The sequence below is a fragment of the Panicum virgatum genome, chromosome 7N (assembly GCF_016808335.1).
Source record: "Panicum virgatum strain AP13 chromosome 7N, P.virgatum_v5, whole genome shotgun sequence".
Lineage (NCBI taxonomy): Eukaryota > Viridiplantae > Streptophyta > Magnoliopsida > Poales > Poaceae > Panicum > Panicum virgatum.
In genome coordinates, this window is record NC_053151.1 from 30,009,470 (window position 1) to 30,029,034 (window position 19,565).

Below are 19,565 nucleotides of genomic sequence, written 5' to 3' on the forward strand. Positions count from 1 at the left end.
TGTGACACCGCCTAGCAAATCGCCTTGAAACACCTAATCCCGCTTAATCCCGCTTAGGCTCTAGGCGGTGGGTCACCGCCTAGATACCGCCTAGCGCTTTTTTGAACATGGGCCATGAGAAAGGTGATAACTGCTTCCAGTTCTTCATGATTACATCTTCAGTCTTATTTTTGTTGGCACTCTTTATTTGGCTAGAAATACCAGGAAATAATGAATCTTGAATTCGGGTTGTTAATTTGCAGAATACAAGAATTCTGCATGCCAAACACTTGTAATGTATACTATTTGTATTGGTATCTTAGTTTAGTAAGATGTTACATATGGTTCACACTACGATATTTATTTAAACCATCATGTGAAGGTCAAATTTTCTGTTTGCATCTCTAAGAAATATTATAAGTTGTCTTCTTAATTTTTAATTATGTGATTTTTCTCTACGAAAGGTCAAATTTTTGAATTGGATTGTTGTGATATACTAATAAATGAATTAAATGTTTAGTAGTCTTGATGCAACCCAAATGTTTTTAAATAAAATTCTTCTTTAAAGGTACGTGCATCTCCACTAGTCTATCTAATGCATGAAGCTCATGGTACAAATCCTGCAAAAAGAAAGAAGAAAATTAAATAATCGAGAAGATAAAAAATTGTACCTCGAGGCCTCAAAAGATTACTTCAGAGAACATCCAGTGCTCACAGTTGTACGTTGAACAAGAGTCATCAACTTTTGCATCTCTGCTTTGGCTGTTTCTTTCAGTTGCTTCTGGGGTGCACTTTCGGATTCTAATCTAGACACCAAATGAACAAGATAGTAAAAAAAAAACTCATTCGTATAACTCATTGCTTCCTGTCAAATAATATAAACTAGCAAGGTGGCCCGCGCTAATAGCGCGGGTAGCTAGTTTTTTATTTAATTTTTTTAACTATTTTACATTAAAAAACTTAATTTGCAAGGGGCAAGCTGTCTTCGAGCATTAATGTAAGAAAAAGACCTCACGAATGCCGAGAAACCTCCGAACCTCTACCCCACCCTTACATAGGGGTGGGGTAACTCATACCTTTTGAGAGCGGGCCGGGATCTATTCCATGGGCTTTGGCATGTAGACAGGCGATGATATTTTTTCACCTCAACCTGAAATTCGCTCCCACCGGGAGTCGAACCCAGGACCTAAGGAGTGCTAGTGAGGCCACCAAACCAATTCGGCTAGGCACCCATTCGCAAATTTATTTATCTCTCATCTACTCTTGTTGAATACTATCTGCAGCTTTCTATGCATAGGAGTTCATACCAATCATCAATTTTATGTTGCTTTGTTCTATATTATAGTTGCATATTTTATTACTTTAACATGCAAATTCTAAATTTGAGGATTGAATTTTAATATTGGGTCATCTTGAATATGGATGCATATTGTATATGTTTGTATTTATACAAAGTTTTTTATAAGTAGTTATGAAATATATTTATATGTATGTGTTAGTGATGATTGCTTTATGACTTAGATGTTGAAGTTCGATTTGTATCTTGCAATATTTTGATTATTATTTAGCGAAAATATATCTAGTGTAGTTGTTAGAGCACCTAAGTAGCATCTAGCAGATCTAGATCTGACTCATCATAGGAGCGAAATAAAAATGATCATGGATTAGACAAAAAAAAGTTATGCTAAAAAATAAGTTGGGGCCTCATACTGACTTTAGTAAATAAATGTTATGCAAAACTTATATATATATATATATGTGTGTTTTATTCAATCGAATCTATTATTATTTTTCCCAGTTTGGTCACTCCTTATTTTATTTATTTGTTTTTAGCCCATATGACTGCATAAATTGGCCTACTTTAGAGTTTTGTCATCTCGGTGATGGATAGTTCCATATATAACTTTGTTGTTGTTCCTAACTCTTCTTTTTTATCTTCCATTTTCTCTAGCTATTTCTACTGATTTCTCTGTATTCCATTTTGTTCCTCTGTATAGTTGAAATCAATTAGCGTGTTTCACATTCGATGCATCTAATGGAGAATTCCTTGTTTAGTTCGACTCAGTTACTGAGTATAGATTGCGCCTCATGGCTTTTGTTTCTCTAAGTGAAGAGGACCAGCGACAACATTTGTTTGAATCATTTGTTTTGTACCGTAGGCAATCAACTTTGGGATAGATTAGCAGGGTTCTATGCCTCTTGCTATGACTAAAATAATTCTGGTTGTGACTTCTTTGATGGAGCGGCTTCTCTTATGGATATAGAGCCATTTTGAAAATTGTTCGGTAGAACGGGTTCTCCTATTTTTTCATGAATACATGGAAGATGTCAAATGCCCAATGTGCCCTGGCTATAATTTTATATTCTCTCGTAATATATAATGTGATTTCATAATAACATAATTTCATATGAAATAACATAGTAGTGACTAATGATATTAATTAAAGACTAAACCAATAATTCCACTTTGTCTTTTCCCCCCTCATTTTCTCATTTTTCCTACCTTCCTTTTCTATTCCCGTTTTTCTACTTTCCTTATCCGTTCAACCTTGCTGCTTCTTTATCCTTTTCTATTCCCTTTCTCTATACTTCTTTAGAGGTATAGATCACATTTGTGTTCCATGCCTAGTATTTTTTCATGTACTTATAAAATATTAGATGTGAATAATAATGTTAAGAATTATTTATCTTATTTGATTCCTCATACGATTAAGTCCGTGGTTTTTCTCCACGCATCTATTTAGATTGGGATAATAAATAGTCACATTTATTTGTAGGTTTCGGTGCTTTACTCTTTATTCCAGTGATTATTACTTGTATGGAACTATTTGTATGCCCACAGAATTTTGAATATTTGTTGACTACCATCAGATTAGTTTGTATAACTGAAGTTGTTCAGGAATGCAACATTTATGATGATAATCCTTGTTTGGAGAAAGCATTGGTTCTTCAGCAGATGTTTCTCTCACATTGATTGGCTTGCGTATTTATTGGCCCACACTGACAATCATAAGGTGCTGATGGCCTTGCAATACATTGCATATCTGAAACTCTGCGCATCGTCACTATCTTTTTCATCCCTATCATGATGTTTGGCAATGGTTTTGAGTAGAATCCAGTTTGCTTCATGCAGCTGCATGTACTGCAGGACGTTCTTGAGACTCAAAAAGTTGTGATTTGGAACTCGGGCAAATACTACGATTGCGCTGCAGTGCAGGGCGTTCTGAAGATTTTTGAAAGCAAATATCTCTTTCTATAATACAGATACAATACAACTATGATCGCGTTGTCATGCTTATGCTACTGCCATATTTTTTTATTTTGCATATTTGAGGAGGGTTAATGTGAGACATAGATGGAGACGTGAGTTTTTATGTCATGCGGTCTCTGTATTTAATTTTAATTGGATACAGACACTTTTTGGTAGTTTAGAATATTACATTCATTAAATTAGACATATACTCTTCTGGCCAATTTAGACGGATAGATCTTCATTAAATCCAATAGTGTAAATTCTATACAATAATAATACTATTTAGATCTTCATTAAATTAAACTTTATTTGACATGGAACTCAAATTTGGTTTTTATTATTGCATTTAACATATACTATTTGTTCAGTTATTTTCCTTCTTAATATGCTTCTTAATCACTCTACACATCAACTATAATTTTTTTTGTTTCTAGTTCTTGCATTTATCCATTTATTAGTCATATTCAATGCCAATTTTTTTTATAATTTTAATTTTAATTTTGCTATTTGTCTAATATGATTTTTTTATCGAGTGCTAATTCTAATTTCTTAAGTCTATAATTCCGAATTTACCTATTCACTAATTGTATTCAACATGGACTCTTTGGTTGAGTTCTAATTTCCTTATTTTTAATTCCAAATTTAGCTATTTACTAATCTTATTCAGCATGGACTCTCTGTCATATCCTAATTTTCTTTAATTTTTTAATCTGAAATTAGCTATTTATTAATTATATTTGATATGGACTCTTGAGTTAGTTTGAACCGTTAGATCTTCATAAAATCCAACGGTGCAAATCCTTCTCTTTTTTAGATTAATGTGGGAATTTCTATACCCTCTCGACGAATATGGTGGCTTTTTTTTAACACTCCCCTAATAATATAATAGATGCCTACTTGACAAAATAGCGGTCCAGGTTATGCCACTGGGGATCTTTGCAACGGTTGCCAAACCTGATAACCTCTTGGGAAAATATTTTCAGCTCTTCCCTGCAAATATTAACCAGAGGTCACAAACAGCTATTGGTCAAAGGTGATCAGAAATTCACTATGGTAATTGATGAAATCATCATGTGTACCTTTTGTCATTAGCTGCAATTCGCATCAACTCACTCATGTCACTGGAGACCAAACTCTGTACACCTTCAGAAGGAAGCACTACTTGCTTGAAGTACGTAACAGTGTCTTCCGAGAGAGATTGCATAATACTGGCACCTTTAAGTATTGTGTTGGCAACCTCAGAAGCAAGAATTGATATCTTGCACCCTCTGTTCTTTGATCTAGAAATGAAGCCACCATCTGGGCTGAAGGTCTTCACCAGGGATCCTAGACAGTGTGTCTAAAATGTCCACTGCTTTGCCAAATCCAGCCATGCTGGCTGTCCCAAGCACAGAGCCCAGTCTAGGAGCCTGCTGCTAAGAAACGTCAAGGTTTTCAGGACACATACCATTTCACATTTTAGTAATGCAGATTAGGTAAAAGTTATGCAGCATAGACCAAATCATTTTCCTGGTAAGAGGCTAGTCAGCACAAATATGAATTACAGCTGGGGCCGGCGTGTCGATCGTAAGTAAAGCGCGCGTGGTGTGTGTGTGCCGCCGGCGTCGTCCTTGGCCGTACAGATGGGCCGGCGGCGAGGGACATGCGTGCGTGCGGGACGGGCGCGTCGACTCGCCCGTACAGATTGTGGGACGTGACGCGCGCGCGATCGATTCCGATCCTTGCGCCGGGGGGGGGGGGGGGGGGGGGGGGGGGGGGGGGGGGGGGGGGGGGGGGGGGGGGGGGGGGGGGGGGGGGGCGGGGGGAGCTTTTCTGCCGTCCGATTGTTTTTCGAGATTTGTGCCTGGACGCCAATTCATGTCTCGCGTCTGAGGCAGACAATCCCTTCCCGCCAGGCCCAATTGTCAGATACATCCTCTTCCCCCCGACTCGGGACTCTTCCCCCAAATCAGAGTCCTCAACGCCTTGCGCTCGCTGCCGCCGGCCCATCGCTCATCGTCCGTCACCGCCGCGGGAGGCTGCCGTCCCGTCGTCCATCGCCGCCGCTGGAGGCAGTCCCGTCGCCCGCCGCGGCCGCCGCATGAGGCGGCCGCGCCGGCCCTGCCGCTCGTGGAGGCTGGTGGCTGGCCGCGGGCCTACCCTCGCTTAGGTGGAACCCAACGCGTGGAGGGAGGTGGTCACCGGGAGGCAGCGCGTGGAGCAGGGGACGGCCAAGCTGGGGCCGCCATGGTGCGAGCGGGGAGGTTGGCCGCCGCAAGCTGATATGCCGTCGGCGGCGCGGCGGAGCAGTGCCTCTTCCCTCTACTGTCGAGGTCACCATCCGCCGGGTCGGAGCCCGCCCTGGCCTGCTGCAGTGGCGACGATTGGAGTTCCAGAGCAGATTTGAACCAAGCTACTTGTTCTCCATTGGTTTTGCAGCTGCTCCAACTCCATTACTCCAGCCTCGCCAATCACCAGAATCATTCCCAGCACTACCATCATTGTTTCTCAATCGTGAAGTAGAATTGGTAGTGTTTGGCAGTGTGAGAGTTGGGTAAATTGTGTAATTTTGATTTTGCCAGGAAGGAAATGTCTCATGTATGACTCTCTGTAAATTGATTTTGTTGTATGACTCATGTATGTTTTAATGAAATTGACTCCTATCTTGAATGAATGACATGGGCAGAAAAGTTCAGGTCTCACCTTCATCAAATTGCTTGACTCTTTCAACAATGTATAAGTGTCAACAACTATGCTTGACTCTTTGAACTAGTACTACCTTACCTTTAGCAGCAGCTGGGCAACCAGTTCAGACCAGGTTACTTAAATGCGTCAATTAACAATGTTTGCATTTATACTTCGTGCTAGTTCATTCAGAACCACTAAGTAAATGTTGGTACCACCATCTTCCTTGGTATATATAACAGCAAATCCTCACAAAACTCAGAGACAAATAATCAATCAAAACATAGTTACTCAATTATTCAGTTGTACTATAAAAATGTCCTTATAAAAAAACCAGATCATAATATACTTACTAAAACAAATCACACTTACATGATCACTTAGGGTAGTTTATGGAACCAACTCACCTCAAATTAATTAATCAAATAGAAAAGTATTTGATTATATTTTGTAGGAAGAAAATTTTGTAAGTTCAACAACGAGGTCATTTATATTTCAATCAGTTACGACATAACCATAATAAATTGTCTGAACAATTAGTTCAGGACTGACAGAAACATATAATAACTTGGCATCCAGAATCAATTACAAGAATCACCAATCAAGTGATCCAACAAAGAAAATGTCTCATAATCATTACAAATGTAACATTTCCAAGAACCCAAAAAACATCTACGCTCAGGACTGCCATCTAGCATCATCAGAAAATCAGAACTCCCTTCATTTGTAATAAACATTGTGATGTTCCCGGAAGCATTCCCTTCCTGTTCAATTTGTGAGGAAATAGGCACTGATCCATCCTTGTTGCCAGCCAAGGTGACACACGGCTCTGGTTCAATCTGACCCCCCCCCCCCCCCCCCCCCCCCCGCGCTCTCTCGCTGGAATTTGAACTGAATTTGTGCCACCATCTTCGGTGCTTAAGAATGCTGAGGCAATCACCACATGGTAAGAACAGAAAACAGGTGGTCAGTAATCCTAAGATAGGGAACCATATATATACAAAACTAGTTATGCTGAAGCCAGACATAGGTAGAATATTTAGGGATCATTGATGCTGAAAACTTAAGGCATCCAGATATAGATACTGGACAATACGTATTGGTAAATTATATATTGTATACGATACAAAGTATATACCCTGACCAATATTTTTGCAAACTGGCTTTCTACAGACAAACAACACAAGCCTTGATTTTTTTTTTCTGGTACTAATTTTACTTGGATGCCACTAGAAGTTGTGCATTCACTAAGTATGGACAAAAGAAAGCAAATAGCATGGCCATGGCTGAGCAACAACTTCTGTACTAAAACATTGTGATGTTGCCAGAATCATTCCCTTCCTGTTCAATTTGTGAGGAATTTGGCACTGATCCATCCTGGTTGCCAGCCAAGGTGACACAAGTCTCTGGTTCAACCTGGTCCCCCTCTCTTGCTGGAATTGGACTAAATTTGTGCCACCATCTTCGGTGCTTAAGAATGTTCAGGTAATCACCACATGGAAAGAACAGAAAACAGCTTGTCAGTAACAATAGCAATGAGGGAATGCATGCATCAATGGAAATGGTTGTCTATGTTAATCATAAAATGGCTTACCAAAAAGAGGATGATGCAGCTTGCACAGGTGTGTTATGCTCTGATCCATCCATCTCGCCGGACACGGTGACACAAGGTTGCACTGAATTTGTTCCTCCATTTCCGGCACTTCAAATTAATAAGTAAAACAGCAGATGCCAGTAACTTAGGGCAGCTCTGTTCAGTAACCCAATGATAGCAAGCAATTTATATTCAAATGGTTACATTTTGTTGTTGCCAGAAACTTCTCCTTAATGTTCAGATGGTGAGTACAGTTGAACTGATCGATCATGTTCGCCACTAAAGTTTATACACGGTTCTTGTGCAACCATATCAAATTTACTAGCTGTATGTTTGTCTGAAGCTGGGGCATCACTTCCGGTGCTTAATGATGTGCAGGTAAACACCAAATTGTAACAAACCAAAACCATCAGGTCAATATACAATATCAAAGAAAGAATGAAAAACATGAACTGAAATGGCTTTTAAAGTAAAACAGAAACTGCCTTACCAAAAAGAGGAGCATGCAGTTTGCTCATGTTTGTTGTGGTCTGTTGTTGTATTGTCTGCAGTTACACGAAGTACTGCATCATCCGAGGCATGCTCATGTTGGCCATCACCATAATTCGTTTCACACATCAATTTTTCTCCTGGCAAATTCAAGACGCCATTGCTTGCTCTCATTACCATTTCTTGGAATGACAACCCTCCACCTGATTTACTCAGCAAAAAGTCACAAATTCATACACCAAGTTAAATGTCAGGCAAACGAGTTGTATGCAGTCAGAACATTCTGAAATTTCTCGTTCTGAAAAGGAAGCAGAATGGAACACGGACCAATTGATTACGCATATGTTGGTTAAAGTGCGTTTGCAGCAAGAATGGGTAGCAGCTCAGGACGGCCGCCTCCTCTACCGAAACGAAACCACTTCTTCGTTTTGTAAGTTAGAAACATTGAGCTGATGGTTTCTGTTCGAAAAAGAAAGACTGAAGCTCATAGCGGAACAAGAAAACTGAATCTAAGGTACCAACATTAACTTACCTGTACCATCGTCTGCACGGTTAGTGCCAAGCTTCACCAAATTGCTTCTACCATCGTTAGCATCCGCCATTCTGGTCTCTAACCAAGATCCGTGAAAACCGGATCTAAGCGAAGAAAGGATTCTCCATGGCTGAGCTCATGAAGAAGAAAGGGGCCAAACATGCGACGAGAATCCAATGCAGGATGTGGGTCCCAAACAACTTGCCTCGCGGTGTGCCTCGCGCTTCACTTCCGCACTCACCTTGACCAAAACTTCACGGGGCAGGAATTAGGCGGGCTGCCTGAAAATGGTGGGACCAGGTTCGGCTGTAGATCGTTGGCGCGAATTTTGGCGCTTCATCAACGGTTTAGAAGGTGCCGGCCCGGGACGGCAGGGGTGGAAAAACCACACTCGGGCGGGGGGTGACCGAACGGCGCCTATCGATCGATCAGCTAGTAGCGAACCGAACGGCCGTCCCGGCCCGGTCCGGCGGCTAGCTGGATGGGTTTATTTGGCACCGACCGCCAGTGGTCGCATATGTATGCGCCGAGCCGACCCCCACCACCACGAGCTGCATCCGCATCTGGCGCTGTCGCCGGCCGGGCCGGGACCGTCCGGAGATCGAAGAATTATCCGCGCGGGTGTACCGTACTGGCAGCACGCATTGCTCTCCTCCGTCCCGGCTCGCGATCGAGAGCACGTGCGCCAACTGCCAAATATACGTACGCCCAAGCCACATCCTCCGTTCACAGGTCGCGTGTACAGTACGTGGGGCGCTCGCGCGCGCGTGGGTGCACGTGCACGGGTGGTGCCGCCCGGCCGCAGGGCAGTCGGTGCAAAGCGCGCGGCGGCGGCGCTTCACGGCTTCGTCAATCTTTGCCTATCACGCCGCGACCCCGGGCGGCCGGGATATGTCCGCCCCCAGCTAGAAAGTTGCGGCGCCATTTATGAGCTCAGTTCGCGTCCGCTTCGCCGAGGCGGGCGGCAGCGTCGGCAGGCGCCGGTGGTGGATCTTCCCGCAGTCCTGCTCCAGTCTGCGCACGTGGCACGAGCCGGGCAGCGTGGTGGTGAACTGGTGACTGATCTGACGACCGGTGCGGCAGGCGGCCACCGGCGCGTACGGCACAGCCCGGCCGGCCGGTCAGCGGCGCAGGCCGACAGGGGCGGGGCGGGGGGGGCAGAATGCTGACTTGGAGCACGTACGGGCATGGCAGGCAGACCGACCGAATCACCGGACGACGGCGGCGGATGATTGCCGATTGGGACGCTAAAATGGTTGACGCCGCGGCGTGCGTGTACACCTCAAAGCACCAGGCCGGCAGAGGAGAATGAAGCAGCAGCCCACCGCGCTGGGCCGCGCGGGTGCCCACCCATTCTGGGCTAGGCCGGCCGTTTTTCTTTTTCCTTTCCAAAGTTCCCAACGTCAAGAGCAACAACCCCACGCGCTGCAGGGCTAGCAGCGCAAAGAAGAAGCTAATTAAGGTACCAAACCGTGAATATTAGCAGGCGCGCACGGCTTCATAAGCTGCCGAGGGCGGACAGGGCGGCGTGTAGAATGGAGGCACACCCAACTCACGACGAGGACACTCCTCCTCGTGTTGTGGCGCAGGTGGCACCGTGTGCGGCATGCACACTCAGCGACACTATGACTATGTTGAAAATGTCAGCCGCCCACGCCGCCGGGTCCGGCTTACGGAGCTTGGCGTGCTGGCGCAGGACACGTGCGCTTGGCGATTCTCCTCCCCTTTTTTTTGCTGCTTGCTGCTGCAGCATTGTGTGTGTATAACAAATTTTGTAATCTTCTATAACAAATTTCCTCCTGCTCAACATTCAAAAAAAAAGCCCTCCTGCTGTAATCTGAATCGAATGGCTATTGTATCCCGTTGTGTATTTTGTGTTGCTATTGTAATTTGAATTTTGTGGCTATCATACTCATTTTGTTGCTAATGGATTGATAGGGCGCATCCAGTGTCCTGCAAACGCAACCGAACGATCATATCTGCGCACGACATGTGCGACTAGTAGCAACCACCAACTTTTTTTTGTTTATCTTTTGATCTTCACCGTTTGCTTTTTTCTTAAACAAACGGTTTCTCGACGGGATAGAAGCGCACGTATGTCACGACAGTGATCAATGCCTAGCATTCTGAAGAAGCTAAGGGTACACAGTATCAGGTAGAGCCTCGCATAAGCAAACCTCGTGTCCTCGTCAAACTCTTCTTCTTTTTTTGGCTCGTTAATTATTAGTTGTGTCATGACGCGATCGCCAGCAAATTCTCTAAACCTCACGTGGCTTCGAGCACTGAAAAGCAGCAAGCATAAATGGCCGTTGCTGGAATTATGATCACGCAACTCTTAAAACTATAACTGAACTAGTAATCTTGGACTTGAGCAGCCAAAAGCGCGCGATGCTCCAATAGAAGGGAGTAATTTTCAGATCTCGATTTTAATTTGCACCAGCAGCGGCCGCCGAGGCGCCCAGCAGGTGCACAGCACACAGCGGGAGAATAGACTTTTCGGGTAACGCTCGTTTCGGTCCCGGATAGGAATTTTACTCGCCGGCGCGGCGGGTGGCGACGAGATGCATGCGTTGTCTTCGTGATGATCCGGATGTATATGTCCATCACATGGGGAGCCAACGATTGGTCTAACTGGTTGCCGTTGTCCTCCGCGCCGGCGAGCGGAGGAGGACGAACTCATCGATCGAATGCGACGCCGGCACGCCAGCCGGCACGGGTTGCCGCCGAGGGGCGCGGTGCTGACAACGAAGCGCGCGGGCATGCACGCTGTTGGGGTTTCTTGGGCCGGCTGTAACTGGACACCTGTGCAAACCACGGTGTTCTCCGTCTTCCATTTGGGCCGATTCTCATCCGCGCTTCGTCCGACCGGTGGGCTATTAGCTATCGGCCCATAAACGCGAGCCCATGCCTAGATGCAACGACTTTTTAGTCCCGCACCGGTGTAGCGTGGCAGGCAGCACCGCTTCGTAAAGGCGGCCAAGCGGGGACGGTGGCGTGCCTCACGGAGGCACACGCTGATCACACGGGGGAGCTCGTGATGACATCTAGCTCTACGGTGGCCAACACGTGCGGCACGCACGCAGAGCCAGATGCAATGCCGACCAAACAACCCGGCATTGTATATGGGCACGGTGCGCCTGCCACCCACGGCCCATCCACGAGATTGGTGCTGCTGGCACGTGACATACGCGCATGGCTTTTTTTCTATTTTTATTTTTCGACCCACTCAGATGCCGGCCTTCTGTGATTTAATTCACTCCCTCGATCCCAAATAAATGCACTTTTAGAATTTAAGTACGGAGATCAATGCCGCAAAGCTGGATTGATGGCCGACCGCCAGGAGCCGTGCTGGCGGTCGCTCAGCGCGTGGTGTGCGTCGCGGGGTGAGGGCTGTGGGGGCGGGCCCATGTTCTCTTTTGTTCTTTTTTGAAAAAAGTTCTTCTTGTCTTCCTCAATTTTAGACCTAATCTACTTTTCCTTCTTGGACCACAAAATCGTCCGTCCAATCTCCTCAGACTCACAAAACCATTCACATAACCTCCCTGGGCGGTTTGAGGGTGACGTGGCAGCGGTTTTCTTATTTTTCTTTTCTTTTTTATTTTGACTAAATCTTTAAAAAATCACAGTAAATCACAAAAAAATTATAAAATGGAAAATTTAATTTTGTTGATCTCCACATAAGTAGATCTACGCATTGAACATATTATATGGTATAATTTAGTTCAAATGTTTTACTGTAGATTTAGATATATATTTTTCTATAATTAATTTATAGTTATAGTCTCTGTCGTCTAATTACGATGAAATTTTTATGGTGGTCTAATCATTATATAATTGAGATGTAGCAAAAAATTTATGATTATCGAATCATGTATGACTGAGTTATTGATTTATCTATGTTTATCTATAGATTGGCCTAGATTTATCTAGGTTTATATAGAAAAATCTATAGCTCAGTTAAACATGATCCAATAATTATAAATTTGTACTATAGCTCAATCATATAATGACTAGCCCACCATAAAATTTTCACCATAATTGGACAACAGAAACTGTAGATATAAATTAATTAAAGAAAAGCATATATTTAAAACTATAAAAAAAATTGTACTAAAGTATATCATATAATATATCCAATGTGTAGATCTACTTATGTGGAGTTCAACAAAATTGGATTTTCCCTTTTATGATTTTTTGTGATTTACTGTGATTTTTTAAATATTTAGTCAAAATAAAAAAAGAAAAGAAAAGGATGAAAACCACTATCACGTCACCCTCAAACCGCCTGAGAGGTTATGTGAACGGTTTTGTGAGTCTGAGGGGGCTGGACGGACGGTTTTGTGATCCAGAGAGGAAAAGCAGATTCGGCCTAAAGTTGAGGGAGGCAAAAATGACTTTTTCCTTCTTTTTTTCTTTTTTCTCTTTTCTCTTTCCTTTTACTATCCATTTGTTCCATACTTTTTTTTTGACATTTATATGTATAAGTTATTTAACATTATTTTCAGTTATAGTGTGTACGAGTTATGTATGACACGAAAGTTATCCTATAAATTTATCACGTAAAAGATTATTTAGGAAAAAATTATGTGTATAAGCCATACCTTTTGCAAACAATGCTGGTAAGTTCTCATTTTGAAAGTTGTTCAGAGAAATTATACGTATAAATTGTGTACACAATAAAAGTTGTGCTAAAAAATTATGCCACAAATATATTGGTTAGAAATTATGTGATAAAGTTATGTGTATAAGTTATGATATTCTAAAAATAGAAAGTTGCGGAAACTTAAAACTTTCCAAAATTGGTAGGTGGTGCCAGGAGGGCTCCTGGCGAGCGCCCGCCAATTAGCAAGGCTCGATCAATGCTAGTGTAAAATTACATTGCGCCTTGGAAAAATAGAAAAAGACAACTACAACTGGATTGTCTCATTCATAGGTGTACTTTTATTTTGGAACAAATTTTGAACTCTAGAAGTGCATTATTTTGGAACGGAGTGAGTATTTCGCAGCTTGTGTCGAAGAGCAGGCCGTGCCGAGCTGATGTAATATCTTTTTTTTTTAAAAAATTACACTCATGGAACAACAACTTGGCAGGTGGACGCATATTATTGATCGAACAACTTATAAGATGTCTAATTAAGTGCAACAACTTGTTAAATTCACACATCGATGATGTATTTGGCCATGCCAAAAGAAAAATAACATTTAAATGATTTTGAAACGAATTGAGATTAATTTTACATTAGCATCTACTGGCAGCATTATATTTATCCTGCCTTTACTATACTTCAAGATTTAGCCTTGCTGAATGCTTGATTAATCACCTGCATACGTACCTAGTCGAAGCCATCTCCCCCATACGAAGCATTTGCCAAACAAATCCACTTGCACTACAATATGCTTGAAACAAGTAACCTTTATTTTAATCTTCCAGCACCCCTTCGGGAAAAAAAAAAAGATTCTGACCCTCAAGAGGAATTTCCCGGTGCATTTCATTCCACAATGCTCCAAACTGGCTGTGAAACTTATCCTGAAAACACGCTTTGATCTCTGAGGGACCGAAAGGGCGACCAGAAGGGAGGGTGTGAATGAGAGCCAATTGAAAAATCTTGCAAACTGAAGTTTCGGCTTAGTCCCAAAATACACACCCAACCCTAGAATCCTAGGCACAGCGTGGAGTAGCTATGGAGGAGCTACACCAACACAAGTAAGCCCTAAGAACAAACGATAATAACCGCGGAAGCAAACTCGAAGAAACAGAGCGAAACAGGCACGGTATATGAGCACCGGTTGAACCGACGAGTATAGGATTGAACTCGTCGGTCTAACCGAAGACACAGAGCCGGCAGCAGTTAAATACAAACACCGGTTGATCCGATGCTATGCATGGGGGAAACGCCGGTGCGGTTCACCCGAGAGGTCACTCGAACAGAAATCCAAGCACCGGTTGAACCGACCTGAAAGCACCGGTGCAATGGAGAAGTGCCGCCAAGCACCGGTTGAACCAATGTTAATGCACCGGTGCAATAGAGAAGCGCCGGTGCAATTGTCCAGAGAGGTACCAAAACTGCTAGGGCAAGAACACTTGACACCGGTTAAACCGACGTGATCAAATATAAAGCACCGGTGCAACGAACCAAGCAATAAAATCCTAACAGCTGAAAAAACCAACTCACTGGTTGAACCGATGCACGTGGAGCTAATGCACAAGAACACAGGCTGAAAAATCGTTTCTGCATCGGGCTGAGCTTTTGCCTATCACAAGAACGCGAGCTAAAAAATCGTTTCTGCGTCGGGCTGAGCTTTTGCCTATCACCGGTTAAACCGACGCTTGTGATTTGGTGCGTCGGTTCAACCGGTGAGTAGGTTTTTCGCACGTTAGGGTTTTCTGCTCTTCACTTTGTTGCACCGGTGCATTAGCTCCACGTGCTGGCGGAGGAACGAGCGTCGATGGCGTCTAGAGCCTCGCTGCGGGCGAGGAGGTGACGTGCGTCGGGCGGCGTCTAGGGCCGTCAGAAGGCCGAGGCGGGAACGGCTGCGGACCACGGGACCGAAGCTTTGGAGGAGGTTACGATACACCACGCTTTCCTCGCAGTGGTGGTCGTCAGCCTCACGGTAGACGGGACGGGAGATACGCTTTGTCTGATCTTGCTAACCCCTCTGTAGAGCAAATGGCTCGACACTGGTTTGCTTCACACTTTGCTAACCCCAATGTTGAGACTTTTGCTCAGCCTTTGTCTCTCTACTAATGTGTAGGTTGGAGGCTTGGAGAACAGGTGGATCATGGACTCCGGTTGTTCGCGCCATATGACCGGGAATGACAGATGGTTCTCCAGCCTCACCCCAACGCGCCACAAAGAATACATCATATTTGGGGATAATGGTAAGGACAAGGTACGTGGTGTTGGCGCTGTTAGAGTTTCTGATCGCTTCACCGTGTTGGCGCTGTTAGAGTTTCTGATCACTTCACTCTGAGACAGGTTGCTTTGGTTTCGAATCTTGGCTTTAATTTGCTTTCGGTTTCGCAACTTTTTAATGAGGGGTTTGAAGTTCGCTTCAAGGAGGGTGGTTCTCGAGTTTTGGATTTCAGAGGAGACCTGGTTTACCGGATCGTTCCTCATGACCGAGTTTTCTTGGTCGATTTCTCTGGAACTTCTTTTGACCCTTCTTGCTATTTGGTGGCGACTCTTTCTTCTGATCTTTGGAAATGGCATAGGAGACTCGGTCATTTGAGCTTCGATTTGCTTTCTAGACTTAGCTCTCTTGACTTGATCCGAGGATTGCCCAAATTGAAGTTTGAGAAGGATCTTGTTTGCCACCCGTGTCGCCACGGGAAGATGATTGCCACTTCTCATCCGCGGGTTAATCAAGTGATGACCACTCACCCTGGAGAGTTGCTACACATGGACACAGTTGGTCCTTCTCGGGTGATGTCTGTTGGTGGGAAGTGATACGTTCTTGTGATTGGGGATGACTTTTCTCGCTATTTTTGGGTCTTTTTCATAAGAACCAAGGATGTGGCTTTCAAGTTTGTTCGAGACTTGATCTTGAGGTTGAAAAACGAGCTACCCCAGGCCATGAGAGCAATTCGCAGTGACAATGGCACAGAATTCAAAAATACTCGTTTTGACACCTTTTACAGTGATCAAGGTCTTGAACACTAGTACTCTTCCCCCTACACTCCGCAGCAGAATGGAGTTGTAGAATGGAAGAATCGAACGTTGGTTGAGATGGTTAGGACGATGCTCGATGAGCATAGGACTCCTAGAAAGTACTGGGCTGAGGCGGTTAACACCGTTTGTTATGTGTCCAATCGTATTTTCTTGTGTGCTTTCATGCACAAGACCTCTTATGAGTTGCGATTTGGATGCCAGTCCCGTGTTAACCATCTCAGAGTTTTCGGTTGCCGGTGTTTTGTGCTGAAGGAAGGAAATCTTGATAAGTTTGAGTCTCAATCGTCTGATGGTATTTTTATCGGTTATGCTTCTCACTCTAGAGCTTACTGTGTGCTGATTATTGATACTAAAAACGTCAGAGAGACTTGTGAAGTCACTTTCAACGAGACTACACCGTGCAATGCTTCTGTCTTTGAAGTTGCAGGAGATGATGAGCTCGGCACCCCCATATTTGAAGATGAGGAGGAAGAAACTGTGGAGGGTGATGCTGAGGCTACCACGCATGCTGTGGACTCAGCCGCCTCCGCCACGAGCTCGGTCGATGATGACGGCCCCGACCCGACTACATCTACTTCCCGGGGGCCGATCGAGTAGGGGACTCAGCCTTCCCCAGCTGCACCTGAGGAGACACCAGCTTTGGTTGAGGAGGAGGCGACTTCGATAAGGGAAGCACCGCAACACATTCAGCGTCGTCATCCACCTCAATAGATGCTAGGTGACCTCAACGAGCGAGTCACACGATCCAAGGTAACAAGTATCGCTGGCTTTGCTCATTCAGCGTTTGTCGCCTCTTTTGAGCCCAAAGATGTTGGACACGCTCTTTCTGACTCCAATTGGGTCAATGTCATGCATGAGGAACTCGAAAATTTTGAAATGGATCAGGTTTGGGTTTTGGTTGAGCCTCCGCCTGCTTGTAACCTTATTGGAACCAAATGGGTTTTCAAGAACAAGCAAGGTGAAGATGGGTTGGTAGTGCGGAACAAGGCTCGACTTGTAGTCCATGGGTTTTGCCAAAAAGAGGGTATTGATTATGAGGAAACTTTTGCCCCGGTAGCACGCTTAGAGGCGATTAGAATCTTTCTTGTTTTTACTGCTTCCAAGGGTTTTAAAGTTTTCCAAATGGATGTGAAATCTGCCTTCTTGAATGGTTTTATTGAAGAGGAAGTTTATGTGAAACAACCCCCTGGTTTTGAAAATCCCAAGTTTCCAAACCGAGTTTACAAATTTCAGAAAGCTCTTTATGGTTTGAAATAGACGCCTAGAGCTTGGTACGATAGGCTTAAAACTTTCTTGCTTGCTCAAGGTTTTAAAATAGGATGTGTTTATAAAACCTTGTTCCTCATGCGCTCTGGCTCTGACTTTCTGTTGGTTCAGATTTACGTGGATGATATCATCTTTGGTGGCTCTTCTCACGCTCTTGTGTCCAAGTTTTCTGAGCAGATGTTCAGGGAGTTCGAGATGAGCATGATGGGTGAGTTGCAGCTCTTCCTCGGGCTGCAGATCAAGCAAACTTCCCAGGGCACGTTCGTCCATCAAGCCAAGTACACCAAGGACTTGCTGCGGAAGTTCGACATGAGTGACTTGTCTCCTCAGCCGACTCCGATCAGCACATCGACGGCGCTTGATGCGGACTTGGACGGCGAAGAGGTGGACCAGAAAGAGTACAGGAGCATGATTGGCTCTCTCCTGTACTGGACGGCGACCCGGCCGGACATTCAGTTCGGGGTCGGCCTCTGTGCGCGATATCAGGCTTCGCCGCGCACCTCTCACAAGCAAGTGGTGAAACACATCTTCAGGTACCTCAAGTTCACTCCTGAGTTCGGTCTTTGGTATTCTGCGGATTCATCTCTTGTTTTGGTTGGTTTTTCGGATGCCGATTTTGGTGGGTGTCGGTTGGATCGCAAGTCGACTTCCGGCACTTGTCACTTTCTCGGTACATCGCTGGTTTCGTGGTCCTCTCGCAAGCAAGATAGTGTAGCGCTCTCTTCCACAGAAGCCGAATACGTTGCCGCTGCTAGCTGCTGCTCTAAGATTCTTTGGATGAAGCAAACCTTGCAGGATTATGGGTTGAGCTTTGGTAGGGTTCCCATTTTTGTAGACAACATGTCTTCCATTTGCAGGCACGATCACAAAGACCTTATGAACATACCCACCAAAGGAATCGACGAATCACTCCATGATTTAGGAGGAATCGAGGAAATTCCGAGCAATAACGGGGTTTTCTCTAGAACTCAAGAACTTCGAATCGAAAGAGCTCGTGAATCCTAAGCGTTTGGCACTAAGTAAAGAGCGATGGATTCACCGCAAAGAGCTCGGAAAGCCACCAAAATCTCGTGCACCAAAACTCGTCAAACCAAAAACGAAAATCATCACACGAGACGAAAACGACCCATGAATTTGACACAAGATTAAAACCCCGGAGGGCACAAGGAGGATAGGGCCTCCTTTCCCAATCAAATTCAATACAAGGTCTAAAAAAATCCATCCCTAAATCCTACCCTAGAGAAGAGAAGGGAGGAAGAGAGGAAGAGAAGGGGGAGGGCGCCAAGAAGGATGGTGGCGTGCGTCCAGGCCAGGGAAAAGAGAGAGAGAGGGTGAGGGGGTATTTAACCCCAACAACTCTCAACCCAAAAGACTAAACTACCACTAGAGCTGAAAATAAACTAGAAGGCCCGTAGTGGCAAAACCGGAAAAGATACATGGACTCATCCGACGGTCGAGGTTCTCTCTTCGAGTCGAAGTCTTCTCCGCGATGCCGCCGTGTGGACGAAGATCCGGTCCGCGGTTTTGGAAGGTCCGCGAAACCCGGGTAGGTGGCCGGTTTTGAGAAAACCGTCAAAACTCCACGCGTGGGAAGATTCCCGCCTCCACGTCGTGGCCCTAGACGCCGTTCCCGCCTCGGCCTTCTGACGGCCCTAGACGCCGCCCGACGCCCGTCACCTCCTCGCCCGCAGCGAGGCCCTAGACGCCGTCGACGCCCGTTCCTCCGCCAGTCCCGAGACCGACGCTCGTGCCTCCACGACTTGGCGTCTTCAACCGCCGTCCGCCAGTTTGGTTTTGTGGCGCAAACCAAGAAACCCGTCATCCGTCGCTGCTTGCGCCCTCGATACAGGAGTGGACGCCACAGCTGCCGCCCTGCCCGAGCTCCGGTCCCGGCTGCCCTTCACTGCCGTCCATAGCATGGTACATCGGCCACAACACCTCCACGGCAGCTCTCCGTCGACACTCGACGCCCGTGTACCTGCAACCAAAGACCAAGCATACGATCACACCGCACGGTTGATAATTCACTCATCACAACCAGGAGTGAGTACTCCACATTCCTCAATCTCAGGATAAATAAAGTATGGATTCTGGTTCCATTCATCTCTTAATGCTGCC

At 45.0% G+C, this 19,565-nt stretch overlaps 1 protein-coding gene and 1 long non-coding RNA gene across 2 annotated transcripts; both read right to left on the minus strand.

Annotated features, from left to right (window-relative positions):
* Positions 1-524: 524 nt before the first annotated feature.
* Positions 525-4,460, minus strand: LOC120681126 (protein PSK SIMULATOR 1-like). Its single transcript, XM_039962661.1, has 4 exons — positions 4,312-4,460; positions 4,130-4,222; positions 695-785; positions 525-599 (listed from the first exon to the last, which is right to left on the minus strand). The coding sequence occupies exons 1-4, from the start codon at positions 4,434-4,436 to the stop codon at positions 525-527; spliced, it is 384 nt and encodes a 127-aa protein (XP_039818595.1). The 5' UTR covers positions 4,437-4,460.
* A 2,492-nt stretch (positions 4,461-6,952) lies between these two features.
* On the minus strand, positions 6,953-8,412 carry LOC120680561. Its single transcript, XR_005677712.1, has 4 exons — positions 8,307-8,412; positions 7,981-8,182; positions 7,491-7,853; positions 6,953-7,366 (listed from the first exon to the last, which is right to left on the minus strand). It is a non-coding gene; the product is annotated as an uncharacterized LOC120680561 (long non-coding RNA).
* Positions 8,413-19,565: the final 11,153 nt, after the last annotated feature.